General features: G+C 43.4%; 1 protein-coding gene across 5 annotated transcripts in view; it reads right to left on the bottom strand.

Moving 5' to 3' along the window:
• The window catches only part of FARP1 (FERM, ARH/RhoGEF and pleckstrin domain protein 1), a 195,021-nt gene that overhangs the window by 143,345 nt on the left and 36,396 nt on the right, over positions 1 to 15,280 (bottom strand). For all 5 annotated transcript variants that reach the window (XM_032207726.1, XM_032207728.1, XM_032207727.1 and 2 more), the window contains exon 2: positions 13,359 to 13,554. In XM_032207726.1, coding sequence (XP_032063617.1) covers positions 13,359 to 13,529 — 171 coding nt within the window. In that variant the 5' untranslated portion in view covers positions 13,530 to 13,554. The remainder of the gene's footprint in view (positions 1 to 13,358; positions 13,555 to 15,280) is intronic.

A 15,280-nucleotide genomic window follows, 5' to 3' on the forward strand; every position in this document is an offset into this window, starting at 1 on the left:
TATCGTTCTTGGTAGCCCACACTGACATCTGGGCTTGAAGTATGCTCACCAGGGGAAGGAGGGGTAGTAAAAGGGTATCCAAACTCTAGATCCCTTAGAAATGTCACAGCACCATTTTACAGAGCCGGACACCACCACTCTGCGTGCTGTCTCAAGCAAGGCAAATACTGGCATGGTTATTTGACTCACAGCCTTTCAGCAAGCAGATTCTTAAGCTATCCCAAAGCAGGGAGGTTTTTGGGGCGGTAATTACCCGTATTAAAGCCAGCCCTTCACCACCTTCCAGCTGGTGGCCTGGGCAGACTTGAAAAGCGTGCTTTCTCCTCTTATTTTTCTGGTTAAGGGCCCACCTAGTTAAAATACTGCAGGAGTCTGCGCCTTCCCTCTCGCCCTGCAAGCTCGGCAGGCGCCCTGCCAGCTCCTCCTTTTCGGCTGCGAGGGAGAATAAGCACATCCTGCTGCAGCAGCCAGCTGGCTACCTTCTCCTGTCAGGGCCTTAATATACTTCCATAAAGCATTCAGCTGTTGCTGGATGCGAGACAGAGTGCTCCACAGTGCCTTCCTCCAACAGTCCTCTTTCTTTCCTAGCGCAGACCAAAGGGATGAAAGAACCATACGCAAAGGAGCAGGCACGAGGATACCAACACAGCCTTCATTCTCTGGGTAATCAGAAGTCACCTAATTCATCTTAACCTTCACGTTAAACATTTTCTGTTCGGGACAAAGGCTCACGTGACAGAAGTTCATGCGAACTTGAGAAACTTTCATGCTACTTACAAACTTTTATTGACTCCCCTCAAACTTTGCTCCAGCTTGGCTCAATAAAAGCTTTCTTGTACCGAAGAGGAAAATGTTTCCACTCTCTTCAAATGAGCGCAAGAAAACCCAAACATTTCCAATTTTGTTTTAAATGTGAACATTCCCTTTCCATGTCTCTAGCTCAAACACTGCATCACTGAGAAACTGAAAATGAAAGAACAGACGAATAAGCAGGACTGGCCTCACCAATGCTTTCTTGATCTTTTCCATGAATCACAAATCCAGTCAGGACTGGAATTCCTGTTGCCAAATCTGCAAGAAACTTATCTTTCTGGTAATTTGGTCATCTCAACCAGATGCTGGGAAACTCGTTCCAGCTGCTCTTGCCTCTCTTCTGGGCCTGTCTGGAGAAGGCAGCCTGTCCTGCAGGAGCCAGGCAGCCCTCTCCTTCCCAAGGGTCAGTGCTCACTGCAAGCAACACAGCACCACACACGTGGCAGCTCTTTCCAGGGCAGCTGGCAGGAGGCTGAAGCAGGAGCAAGAGTCTAGAAAACAAAAAACTGAACCCCAAAATGGGCAAAAGGGGCTCAGAGAGACTTGGTTATTTTAGGTATTTTTACTGAATTTATTTTCCTCACTCCTGTCTACTTTAAAACATTTCAATAACATGCTGAAAACAAATTGCAAAGATCTTTCTTCTGATATCTACAATGAACCCACCAAAACTAAAAGCAGCCAACCACTCGCTTTCTGCCAGCACACAGAGCAGGGACAGAAGGGCACAGAAAGTTTTGCTATGGCTGCACATTCAACTTTATAGCTGTATAAACAACTGTGCCTTAGCAGTATCTTAGCTACAGCTCTTAGCTCCAATTAATCATATTAACGTAGCAGACTTGCAATTTGCAGTAATTTTTAAGAGCCACATCATTAACTCTCTGCTATGCGTAAGCATCTGACGGGAGGCAATTAAACACCGAGGAGGGAGGGATCCTGTCTCCAGCTCTGCCACTGACTCTGCTGCACAGTCACTGCTGGTTCGGAGAGCTGCTGCTTTATGTGACTGTGTCGTGCTGTGATGTTTAAGGCACGAATGCATCAGACCACCAGCGCGTCGAGTACTGGGAAAAAAAAAAAGTAATAAATCTGGAAAGTTACGCTTGTGTACAAGTCCAGCACAGTTCTCCCTCCTCTTAATTTTGTTTCTCATACATTTGCATCTTCAAAATGTACAAAATGTACTTTCCCAGCTCTCCCCCCGTTCTTCCATCACACTTTTGCATGCAGTCACCAAAGCAGATCTGGCTTGCCATTATCAGACCCATCTCCTTCACCCAGTGCTTTGCCATCTCGGACAACTCTCACTGTAACAGCCTAAAACACGTCTGGAGATCCACGTCTGGACTTCACATGCTAGAGCCGTGGTTTTCAGCCTCTGGCATCCACCACCCATGGACCCAGCACACCGAGGCCCGTTTCCAGAAGTTCATTGATACGGCATCGCCTTCCACACGTGTGACCTTTCCAAAGGAATTTGCAGCACCACTGCACAGCCTTTCAGGGCCTTCAAGTGTCCCCAGAGGAAAACAAAAGGTAATTGGTAACTTCTATCATTCTACGATTCTGCTCACCTGGTTAATCTCAATGCGAGGATCTGATGGCCAAAAAGGAATTGAATTACCTCTGAGTGGAGCTAAGATGTCTGTGGGAAAAGGGTGTAAGTTATTTATCTGCTGGAATAATTATAATTCACAGACAAATTAGCCAGGCATGCCCAAAATGAGCATCTCTTGTTAAAATAATTTTCTCATTTGAAATGAAAAATGTAAATGTTAACACGTAAGCCATCAATGGATGCAAAAGCCTTAGATTGTGTTAAGTAATTTAATCCTTTTGTGCTACTTTAGTGTCAGGCTGACAAGCTCCATTTCATCCAAAATTTCAGTTTTTGAGTAATGAAGAGGCAGTGGCCAGTGAATTATTGAACTTCTTAGCTGCAGGAGGTAACTTGCAGTTTAACTCTCAGTAAAATATTACCATGATGGCTGAAACTCAAGTTCTTTTTTTTCTTCCCCTACAACATCCTACAAAATTCCCATTTTCAGCATGACACCACATTTCTGTTTGAAACCCTGCTGTATCTGCACAGGAAACAAGTCACTTCAGCGAAACTAGGGCCAGCAGTGTTAACTGACCCCTCAAAGGATTGTTCCCCCAGCCCAGGAAAATGCTGAACTGTTTCCTCCCTAACCTTTAGCCACTTCTCCTGGCTAAGCTCTGTAGACGTGATCTTCCCTGTAACGAAACGTAGGCAGCACAGGTCTGAAACGCTCTGCAGAGAAGCGACCTTTCCACTGAAAGGCATATACCTCTTCAGAGTTGTTTATTTCGAGGAACAGATACGAAAAGAAATAACAGTGGCTAGACTCAGCTTGTGTTACGTGAAGCAACAAGGTCACCCTCTCCTGATTCTGTTTCTCTAAAAGCAATCCCGCTTGATTTGATACAAGAAGTCTGAAAACCTAGCTGTGGAATCCAGAAGGATTTCACAAGATTTTCAGGCGGTTTTTCTTGTTGACTTTTTAAAAGCAGCTGCACATATGAAGTCTCCCCTGATTCACAAAGCCTGCAGCTTGATGTTTCTACCTTGCTCTTCTTCAGACTGCCAAAACGATGAAGTTGAATACGTGGTGACACAACCAGTCTCTTTCCTTGAGTTTCCTTGAGTTCTTTTTCTTGAATTTTGTTTTTAGAAGCTTCCCTGGTCTTTGAAAGCATGCAGACACAAAGTAATTATTTGACAAGAAGTAAAAAAATTAAAAAGAAAACCTGAAGGGTTTGGTGAACTCTAAACCAGAAGCAAGCTTATGACACATCTCATTTATACGATGAGCACTGCCTCATGGGAAGGGTTCGATGAGCTCTAGAAAAGAAACAAGCTTATGAATTCTTGTTTAGAAAATGAACCTTATCTCATTTCTTTTATAGCCTTACATGCAAGTTTGCCACACAGAAACCCAAAGCTTTCTACCTCTGGGTGGCCAGTCGCAGAGTTAACAGTGATGCATCTTCAACTGCGAAGTCTGAACTTCAATTAAGTCCATCAAAGAAAAATAAAATGCTACAACACTCCTGAATCCTTACAGCTAGTGTTTCTGAAATGTTGTTGTATGGACCTTCAACAACCTGCTCATAGCTCTCCCTGCCTTCAGCTAAAGGGTTGGACCTTCCTCCAGAGGCCCGTCCTAACTTCGACACTCTGAATGAGCATTCATGGGCTTCAGTGAAAAGTATTTTCTTTTGCCAGTGACCAGGGTTTGTTCCTAGGTGCAAAGCTGTTTCTGAACTCCTCTGGAACGTCCAGGAGCAGACAGCACTGAGCTAGTTTTATTTCAGGTTGCAGCAAGAATCAGTGTGAATTTGATGCTAGGATTCACTGGGAAACCACTTGACAAGGTTCTTCTACAGCCCTGTAAGAAGACTTTTTATCTCAGGCTTCACAAATTCTTTTCTTTCACGTACATTTTACATGCATTTCCTTGCTTAATTCTGCTAAACCCCTTTTATTTCCATTCTGTGCACCAAAATAGTGGTATCTGAAACTAATTCCAACAGGCAACACTCCCTGAGGAGCCCCTGGACCCTATAATCTCATAAACTAACCTAACTATTTCCAGATACTCCTGTCCACCCAAGACAACATACAGTGGCTGACATTTATCCATGTCAGTAATCAGGAAGGGAAGGTCTTCCACCAACTCAGTTATTCCAGATCCGGTATTAACTGATCTGTTAAAATGCACCGCTTGTGGAAGACCAGAAAGAGATCCCTGCAATGAAGAGATACACAGTTTGTCCATCTAGAAAAATACAAACAAAGCAATGCATGTTTCTACCTTCTAAGAAAAGACAAAACTAAAAAGATGAGATGAGATGGGGGTTAGACGACAGAAGGGAATAAAACTAAGCATCGTAACAGCTATGCAATGAGGCACGGAAATGTGAAAAGTCCTTTCAGAACAAAGATGTCCCCCTTTATGCATGAAGAGCAAGCTTCTGAATACCATGCATCATCTACACACAAATACTATCACCTAAACAGAGATTATTGCAGATAAATTCAGTGAGAACCATACACAGATATTGTGGGATGAGAACTGGGCCTACAAATACAAAAGCAAGGGAAACTGAAGACAAAAAGAAGAAAGGCCTCCAGGATCAATTGGAAAACCAGGTGACAAGGTAACAGCAAAAGAAACGAGGAGAAAACCTGCCTGCTGCTGTGCGCTGCAGGAATATTTGCATCTGCCAACAGGCCATCAGAAAGCAAACTGGCACCAAGTCATAACTCACCATTTGCTATTTATATTCTGGCAGCATTATGTTTGTGCAATTTCCATCCGTCAAAGCCTCCTTTTTGGGGGTGGGGATAAGAAAGGGAGATATTGTAATCTACTTCTGCTATTGCTGTTTGTATTTGCTGAGTTATCTCGTGCTTGATGTGTGCCTCATGCATCACTTTTCATTCAAAAATTGACATATTTATCCAAGAGCAATTTTAACACACTAGCCTTATTCAAAGAGGTACAAAGACTTTGGCAGCCACTTCCAGCTGTGCATTTTATGTGATTTATGCATTGTCACGTAAAAGGCAACGTTTAATTGTGTGTGTGTACTGTAATCACAGCCCTGTCAGGGCACCCCGCTGGAGCAACGGAGACGAGCTTAGAGGTACTGCTAAGTCCTCTGAAGGCTTTTAAACCTGGGAGCTGGTGGAGCCCCTCTACAGATCTCCCCGATACAACAACGGAGAGATAATGCTTTAACGATTTCATCCTCATGTAATGAGGATGAAAAAGAATGAAGGTGGTTGAAAACCTACAAGGAGATATGCCCAGGACTCCAAAATCTTTCTGCTATCTCCTGTTAGTCTGGAGAGTATCAATAGCAAGAAATTCAACCAGCAGTTGCAAAGGAGCTGCAGAGAGACAAAGAGGACAAGGAGGATAAGCTGTAAAAGGTGTGTTTTAGTGTTCAGCAAGGAAGCACGAACATGCAACCCGATAAGAAGTCGCATTCTTATGCATTATAATGGTCAGAGCTCCTTGTTCTTTCTTCCACTTCTGCAGCTTTGTACTTCTGCAGCAGCTTCGCTCGAATCTGAAGCACTGCTAATACGCTCTGTTGTACTTACCCTGTCACCTACCTGATCGTGTAGCAAGCTGGTTGTTCCAGCTAAGCAGGGGAAATCAAAGCTTTTTCTGCAGGGCTAACCCCATGAGCTGCCTTGCCACAGGGCCAGAGAAGCATCCCTGCCAGGGCAGCAGGGGGGCTGCCAGTGCCACCAGCAGCTGCTGAGGCTGTGGCTCCATCAGCTCCATCACCCCAGAGAAGCAGGCAGGAAGAGAGGGCTTGTGGCAGATTTGAGGTTTAGGGAAAAAAAAAGCACAGATGACGACCCCCGATGAACATACCGAGATGAATCCCAATGCAAAAAGCAAATCCCAAGCTAAAAGGCAAAGCAAGATTGGATGCAGAGCGAGGAACCAACAGCAGACAAATAAACTTGGAGAGAGGCACTTCAACAGCTTGTGGTATCAGCAGGCAAAAATTGTTAACACACGGCCATATTCGACAGACAATGCACTGAAAGGGAAATGAATGGGCAATTTATACAATTTTGCCATTCTTTTATCCTGTACTGCTTAAGCCTTTGTTTACAGGGATAGCTTGCCATTCTCTTCAAAATAATGGAAGAAAGCAACTGCAAAAGGAGTCTGTGATAAAGGTTCCTCCATCTCTCAAGCAGATGAGAGGGTACGTTACAGGGAAATATGCTTTTACCTGAAATTTCAGTTCCTGAAATTCACAGTGCTCTAAATGGCCATTCATCACGCTGTGTGATACAATCACATACCAGTGATGCTTCGCATCTGAGCCCAATTTCCCTGATCTCCTGCTCGAGCTTTAGTGCGGGAGCGTAAGCCAGGAGCGCGTAGAAATGCCTGAAGCCTGCCATGAGATTGTGCTCTTGCAAAGCAGCACACTTAGGCTGCAGTTCTTTAGCTGCAGACAACACGCTGTATTTAAACAATCGCTCTCCAGGTAGAGGAGGAAGGCAGCTATTTTCTCCCAAACGCTTATCTTGCTCATCTCTTATGCCCCTCCGGAGCATATGGCCAGAAGCAAAGACAACTGCTTAAGGAAAATAACCTCAGCTTGACCACCCTGTGCTGGCAAAGAACAGGCTTAAGTAAATTAATCATGGCATGTGTGTGGACCACAGCACTAATGAGCTGCTCCTCCGAAGCATGCTTTCCTTTGCGGCTTCCCTGTAACAATTAGGAGAGAAGAAGCAGGTTTAAGTTGCTCCCCCCAGCACAGCTTGCCAGCTATGGGGTGCAGGGAAGACTCACTCCCCGCCTCACATGGATGGGGAGTAAAAGGAAACAAAGGAATTTGAGCAACAAGTTAGGTGCCTGGATGATAGATGAAGACTAAGCCGTGGCCCTGTGCTCCCCTTACAGGGATATACAAGCAGCTCCAGAGAGCAATTAATCTCATCCTAAAATACAAATCCGAGACGGGCATGATGAACAGCCTGCTGAAGGTACCACGTTTGCACTCTTAACTCCAAATGGAAGAGCGATTGGTTGAGCCTGACATCTAGTTTTAAAACCTCTGAAGCCAGAAGAGAGGACTCAGGGGGGAGGAAGGAAGCAGACAACAGGCCAGCTGCCCTCCTTCCTCCGACCCGAGTCAGAACATCCCTCCCATGCTCCTGAAGGAGGAAATGCAACAAATCTCCTCTTCTGTCACATTACCCACTCACCCACAGGCGTGCTCCTGAAGAAGAGGAAGGGTGAAGATGATGAGCTGCTCCGGGCACAGCCGCCGCCTCCAAGCCGGGTGGCCCAGGGGAGCCGCCTGCAGCTGGGCTGGGAGCCCACGAGCCCACGCTCCCCACGCAGAGCATCGCAGCAGCACCCCACAAACCAGCCCACAGGAACAGATGTGGGCTCTGCTTGGGAACAGATGTGCTGGGGACTGCTCCCGTGCTGCCTCCTGCGCCGGGCTGCCCGCAGCCCTGCGATGGAGCAAGCACAGCACGGCCGAACCCGGGGGCAAAGACATCAGAGAAGCCTCCCCTGCCCACCCTGAGGTTAATTCATTCAAGGTAATTATATTCATTTCCCAGTTAACTCCAAACACATCAATCCAGCCTGAAAAGGCGCTGGATCTGCTGGCAATTAGGTTATATTCTCGCTCGTTCTGTCAATCCTACAGAATATTGTAACAAAACAAAAGCAAAACAAAGCAAAAAAAAAAAAAAAAAAAAAAAAAAAAAAAAAACAACAACCCAAACCCAGCCGTTTAAACAGCCTGCTGCCTTGGGTTACAGGATTTGGCTTTTGGATCATTTTCTCTCCCGTTTTGAAAAGCACATGAAATTATTAACAGCAGCAGCCAAAACTTCCAGCCTTTCCCCAAGGATGTTCCAATCGCCCGTCAGCGAAAATCAGGGGTTTTGGGTATCTGCTGATACTGGGTATCTGCTAATGTCCTTCTGCTGAGAAAAGTGTAGCTGATCGGTTTCAGAATTACAGAAAAAAACACATGTTTTTCTTCTTCTAATTTCAGAAGATCCAGCGGGGCTGGTGTGACAATTAGGGAATATTTAAATGCTTGATATTCATTGGAAATGGTCTGACAGGGGTGGCCAAATAATTTCAGGCATGAGAAGAAAAGAAAGTCTCAGGCTGATGAATAACTGACATTTGACCTGCTGTTCATTTCCGAAGCTGGAAAAAAATGCAGTTCGGGTAGCAGTTGAAGCTGGCTAAGAAAGCATAAAACACTGCTTCATGTTTCTGCGCTGCCCTATTGTCTAATGGTCTTTTTTTTTTAAAAAAAAAAAAAAAAAAAAAAAACTGTCTTATTCTCTGAGAAACTTTAATGGCTATAATATGGGTATTGAGGAGAGGGGCAAATAGCTAGGACGAAGCAATTACCGTAGCCCATAAATGTTACAGAAAATAATTTAAGCGTTTCTCAAAGTGCAGATGAAATTTCAGATTTAATAGAAGAGCGCAACGCCTGTGCAAATTTCTAACAGCAAGGATTACGTGTGCTGTGGTAAGCAGAGAGGCTTTTAAATATTAAGCTATTCCTGGCATACTTACAGTGGCCTGAAGTTGGCAGGGAGTACCCTTAATAGAAGGCATTTTCCCCACAAAGGAAGTAGGAACCTCCATTAGATGGCTGCACAAACAAAACCAACCAAACAGCCCACCCCAGAACATCAGTCTTAAAAAACACAGCCCAGGCAGGATGATGAGGTCCTTTTTTTAATGAAACTTCTGGGCATCAGGCACAGAACTTCCCTGCCAACGCACAGCATCTGAACTTGAGTAGAAGATAAATGCCTGTAGCCCGAGACCATTTGGGCTCTGTTCTCAGATATTCCAGAGACGAGGAAGTCTTTCTCTTCTGAGAGAAAAGCAAATTGAAATGAAATGTTTACAGCTGATGTTTACTAAGGATTATACCCTCGCTCTGCTTTCTATTAAAAGACTCCTGTCGCTTAAGAAACCAGGTGTTAATCCCTCAAAGCGAATAACATTTCCCAACCCTGCATATTTCACAAAGCTTGAACACTTCCAGAGGGAAAGAAGGTTTACACGAGACAGAAAACAGATGTTTAATAAACTGGGCTAATCTGACAGGCAAGCATGTTTTGGTCTTTCCAAAAGACGGCCACAAAAAGGCAGCAACTATTTTCTTCCAGACACAATAAAGATGACTTGGGTTTGTTTCTAATTAAAGAGACCAGAGCCTAATTGAAAGAAGAATCCTTACCTCCTGCGTTATACTTTGATCTCAGCTTTGATGCTAATGGGAGAGAAGCAGCTCTGACTTTCCATTTAGTATCAGTAGTCTCATTCCAGTCCAATCAGCATCGTTCACCCCCAGACGCGGATATGATCAGTGACAGGCATCCTGTCGGTCATGGTTAAACCTGGTCTGAGTCAGAGTCATCACAGCAGCCTAACGTGAGAGTCAGCCAAGCCTTTGGCATTACCTGGGAAGGAACAGCACTGACTCTTCCCGCTTAGGAATAGCTTTCGAGCTGATTCTTTCTGTCATTGGAAGAACTATAAAAATAAACATCATATAAATTGCACAGTGCTATAAACATTAAGGGATTATTCCCCCAGAATGATCTCCGGTGAATGCAAGCCATCAGCTCTTTTTCCTGACCGTAGAAACTTACTTTCTTTTTGACTTAAGCTGCTTTGAATCTACAGGAGAGACTGGATAAAAACTAACACATGAAATCCATTGGTTTTGCCATGTTTTTATACAGTTAACCCCATTCTCTTCCAACTACCTGAAGCTCATACGCTCCAACCTCTCCTGTACAATACACGACTGGCATTGCTGTGTTATCTAAGTCATATGGTTGAAGTGTCAGCCTTTCAAAATGCTCCTGTTTATTATCGTTATGTGTACAAATGTGAATAAATACTCTTTTTCCCTCACATTAGTCATTTTTTGTTAAAGCTGTTGTTCTCTTACCTAGCAGAAAAGGACTGCATTTGCTGGTTCTATCACATAGCCATACCTCAACTGAACGTTAGCTGAAAGAGACTGATCTATTTTGGACCTCTGTGGTCTTCCTGTTCGCATATCTCACTAATTTTTCAGCAAACGTAGCCAAACTGGAAGTTATACTCGGAAGAAAAAAGCAAGGAACAAAAATCAGTTACACATCTGCATGCAACCCTTCCATGCAGCCAACGCCACGGCCAACAGCTGTGCGTGCTGTTGGTATTACCTTTGAACTTGTGGCCTGATTTTCAGGCACTGACCACCTGTATTCAGCAACGAAATATTCTCTCACCAAAAGACAGAATATAACAGTTTTCCTGCATACCCTTCCTTTCACAGTACTGTATTTGCAAAGCTTGATGGAAAGGCCTCCACTGAGGGCTTCTGTTTTTCACGTCTCCCACACAAAGTCTCTCCACTCTCTCCATACACTTTACAAGTGTTTTTGACAAAAAGAATGTAATTTACAGACCCATATGAAGCTATGGGGACCTCTTCCTTTTAATGCCAAAAGTTGGTCAGAACTTCTCCTTGGTGAAGAAGAAATGATACCAGAGTTACATCCCTTTTTATCCAGCCCAAAGAGTGCGGGGGTGGAATGGAAGTAGGGCATCCTTTGCTGCTGCTCTGTTATAGACAGAGCAGACACAGAAATCTCAAAAAAAAAAAAAAAAAAAAAAAAAGACAAGACAATAAAAATCTCCCACAGCCTAAGACCTTTTCCCAGTGTTAGCTAATGGGTAGGGCTGAACCTACATCAGAAGTTGTTCTAGGAGTAGCAAGGAAGGAGGACCAAGCAGCTGAATAGTCCCAATTATTTTCTTTCTTTCTCAGAAATGAGGAAGGAGTAGCACCAGTATCTGCTTCTATTTTTGCACAGAGCTCATGAGCAAACAGTAAAGTGATACAACTTACACTTTCTACCATCCTACAAGGTACAGAATGAGCAGCAATAAAAGCACTCAAAGTTTGGCCCGTTTGCTAATGCAGAAAAGAATGTCGAGAAAAAAATCCTGAAGCTGTGAGAAACACAATACCTTCCCAGTTTGCACTTGTATCATATTTTGAAGGGTTTTTTTTCATAATTGTGGCTGCCAAGAGCTAAAGTTTTGGAAAGAGTAGCTTCAGACCCTCAGTCATGCAAAAAGCTTTTACTTCTCCGCTGAAAAGCAAGCCCACAGATGTGCTTAGGCATATATGTTTAACATCTTCTGCCCACGGCCATACTTGCTGCTCCTAAAATATTTTGCTGAAATGGTGTCACTTACTTTCTTCTGTGTATACTGCACCAGTCTGGCTAAAACCAGCACACTTATAAACGGGAACATGGGTTTTCCAACATGTATAAACATCTCAATTTGCACTTATTAAACATTTTTTTAGTTCCGTCAGATTGGCCTAAAAATTTGATGCCTTTTAGAGGAGACCAAGAAATATGAGTATTGTTCCATTTGACTATGCATAACTTGAAGACAAAAGGCTTCAGAAATCTGCTCCAAAACACTTTATTATCAAAAAACACAGCAAATTTCACAAGATTTGATTTTAAAACCAATTGGACTCTCAATGCACCATTTGCGAAGAGTTTTAGGAGCTTTTAGCAGCTTTGAAATGAAAATATTATCTCTGGGATAGTAGAGACGTTTGTACCACACCTGATAAGCAGCACAAGTTTCATCAGAATCTGGTATTTTAAACTAGAACTGAAATTTTGGACAGTGATGCATACCCAAAGACTGCCAATTTTATTCTGTTCACTGTAGATACTTGATAGGCTTTCTGAAGGGCGCAAAACCATGACGAGTTGCTACGTAGGTACCTATTTCAACTTCATGACAATTCAGTTTACAAACACCAATCTAGAGAACTTTCTTCCTGCTTCAAGAAATCCTGGGACTGCACACACATTTCTAGTCAGGTCACGAACAGCAGCAGAGAGCAAACCGAAAAGCATATGTGTGCACACAAAACAAACAGAAAAACACGTTATGAACAAGTGAAAATTATTTTTTATGTGCATTTTCATAATCATTTCAGCTTGAACACTGGGATAATATTTTACCAATTGCCATAAGCAATTCGATACAGTACTACACAGTGAGTGAGATCAACATATCTCACTGGTTACCCCCCATTTCACAGAAGGGAAAATTGAGCCACTGAAGGCATGGAAGTTACCATGGTGACATAAAATGCATGTAACAAAGGATGAAATTCGAACTCAGGTTTCCAGTTTCCTATTCAAGGAACCTCAAGAAGTTTGAAAAATATACATTCCAGCACCCTTTCATAACAGTAACAGCGTTCAACAACCTCACGTGTTAATCACCTACGTGTGGCACGTTAAAATTACTGACGGCTAGATAGAATAAAACATCATTGTTCTGTGTATCAAAAGTCGTTCAAACTAATTCTTCTGATCACACACACACAAGCAGGAGTAACCGTTTGCTTACTTGGCAAGTGCAAACCTAGATTAATATCAGTGTGCACTGGTTGTACAGAGAAACTTTAGATGGGATTGCTTTGATTCTTCCCTTGCACTCAGTGCATGTGTGAGCACTTGGTGTCTTTAAGAGTGATCAACTGGTGAAAACTTTGATGATTTCAAGTTATCACTGTAAGGACCTGCCAGAGGGAGGAAAAATCATCTGTGTAGTGTTATGTTTATTAGATCAAGGGCAAAAGAGCACCACAGAAATATATAAAATGTTCATAAAGCAGAGGAAACTACTGATGTAATATGTGATGGGGAAAAAACACCAAAAACTTTCATCTCCTTTCATCTCTTCTGAAGCTGTTCAAGCAGAAACTAATTCTATTGCACCATCATATATTTACCTTTGATATAACAGCCCTCTTCCCCGCAACATGAATTCATTAGCCACAGAACCACAGAGCTGAGATACAAAGAGGACTGGTTTAAAACCATGCATTTTTAGAAATGCCTCCACAATCCTTAGCCACCCCGATGCCCGCATCCTTACCGGAACATCAAAAGTTTCTTGCGTGTCGTCCAGCATCTGAATCTTGATGGAGACAAGTTTTCCTGGAGGTGTCATAGGTGGTTTCTGTCCATGCTCCAAGGTACTGATCCCAGCGTTCTCCTGAGCTCCCAACCGGGATCCTGCTGTTGGTCTCTGCTCTGTTTCACCCATGTTTAGGGAAACACGTTTCTTATATCTGAAAAGGGAATCAAAGCAAAGGAGATTGTTATCATTAGTAAGTAAGAGTTGTAAGTATATATACCATAGTGCTCATGTGCAACAAGTGGTAAACTTGATCCTTAATACAAAGTAATACTATTATGAACATATATATATATTTTGTATCATATGAAGGCAGGAAAACGAGGCAAACTTTATAATTTATAAAATGCAGAGGCTAATCATCTGCTAGGATAAGGAAGATGGACGGGTCGCTGTACTGCACAGTGAAAAAAGAATAATACTCCATTCCTCTTGAAAAATGAAACATGACCACTATGGAAACAGACCATGACACAGCCCAGATCTCACTGAGTTATTGCTAATTTGATGTACTTACAAATTAGGCTGTTAGCAGCCAAACCCAGGACTCCCAGAGATGGCTGGAAGATGAGAAAAGCACGTGGGGCAACTCACCACCCGCCAGCCATCATCCCCTCCTGGCCTTATCAGCACTTTCTCCTTTGCTCCTTCCAACCTTCCCTGGTCCTTTTGCAGCTGCCACTGTGCTGAAGGCTCTGTGAAGCAGGAAAGCTGGAGGGGCGTAAGATGACCCCAATTAAATGGCCTCAATATTTGGTTTCCTTTGGGGACCAGATCTGCTGTAGGATGTGGAGCCTGACGCAGTCCCACTGGTGGGTCAAGGACTGTGAGAACAGGCCGTAGGAAGTCCGGAAAAAGCCAGAATAACATCACTGGTAGGGAAAAGCAAGGCTTCCCAGCACAGGCAAACCTGGCTTCTCATGGAGCCCTGTAAGGAGCACGGGAACCCCAAGGCATGCTCCTTCCCCACCATGCTAAGGGAAAGCTCCACCGGTACCAGCTCGCCAGCACAGCTCCCTGAATAGGGGTGTCTTCTTCGTATCCATGGAAAGAAACCTCAGAAACTGGCTTGCTAATTTTGTTTCCATGCAGCTTTTGCTCTGCCTTACACAGCGTTTCCTGCTAAATAAATATCCTATCCCAAAAAAGAGAGCAGAGCTACAACAGTGATTCAGTGTGATTTTTCATTAACTGGCACAGCTTCGAACCTTCTTTTTTAATTCAAGGATCATTAGTTTTACTTGTCAAGTGTTACACATCATACCAGAATTTTATTCCACTTTCCCCCCCCCCCCCCCACATCTGCCATTCTAGCTGGATTTCTGATGAAACCTGCTGCTCCTGTCTATTTGTCTTTCTCGGTAACTGCATTTCCATTCCCCGTGACTTTTATATGCTGATCAATGACCATTGAAAAAACATGTAGCACACAGAAAGAATGGAAATGTAACTTTCCAGCTGAACAGAGCTGTAAGAATAGCACTGCCAGTCACGGCCTGGCTTTTACTCTGAGGTTAAAATTATTGAGAAGCCTATGGGAAAAACAGAGAGCACAATACAGCCTATGTACTAGGGAAATGTCTCACCAGTTCTACCGTATACCATAAAGACCAGTGCCATGTAATAAGATACTATTAGGAGGGAATAAAAACAATCCTGAAGAGATGCTCGTGAAACCCAGCCAAGTGTAAGCCAAATACGAATGAGAGGCAAGTGTACTTCATAAATTTTCATCAATTGGCACCATGATCTAAAACGTAAATGGGATCGATGCAATTGATTTTATTCGTTACAATTAATTAAATTAAAACCTTTTATGAGACAAGAAGCGTCAACAAGAAAACTGCAGTTGGAGGCGGGAATTCCAGGAAGAAAAGGGA

The sequence above is a fragment of the Aythya fuligula genome, chromosome 1, assembly GCF_009819795.1.
Source record: "Aythya fuligula isolate bAytFul2 chromosome 1, bAytFul2.pri, whole genome shotgun sequence".
In the NCBI taxonomy this organism is placed as follows: domain Eukaryota; kingdom Metazoa; phylum Chordata; class Aves; order Anseriformes; family Anatidae; genus Aythya; species Aythya fuligula.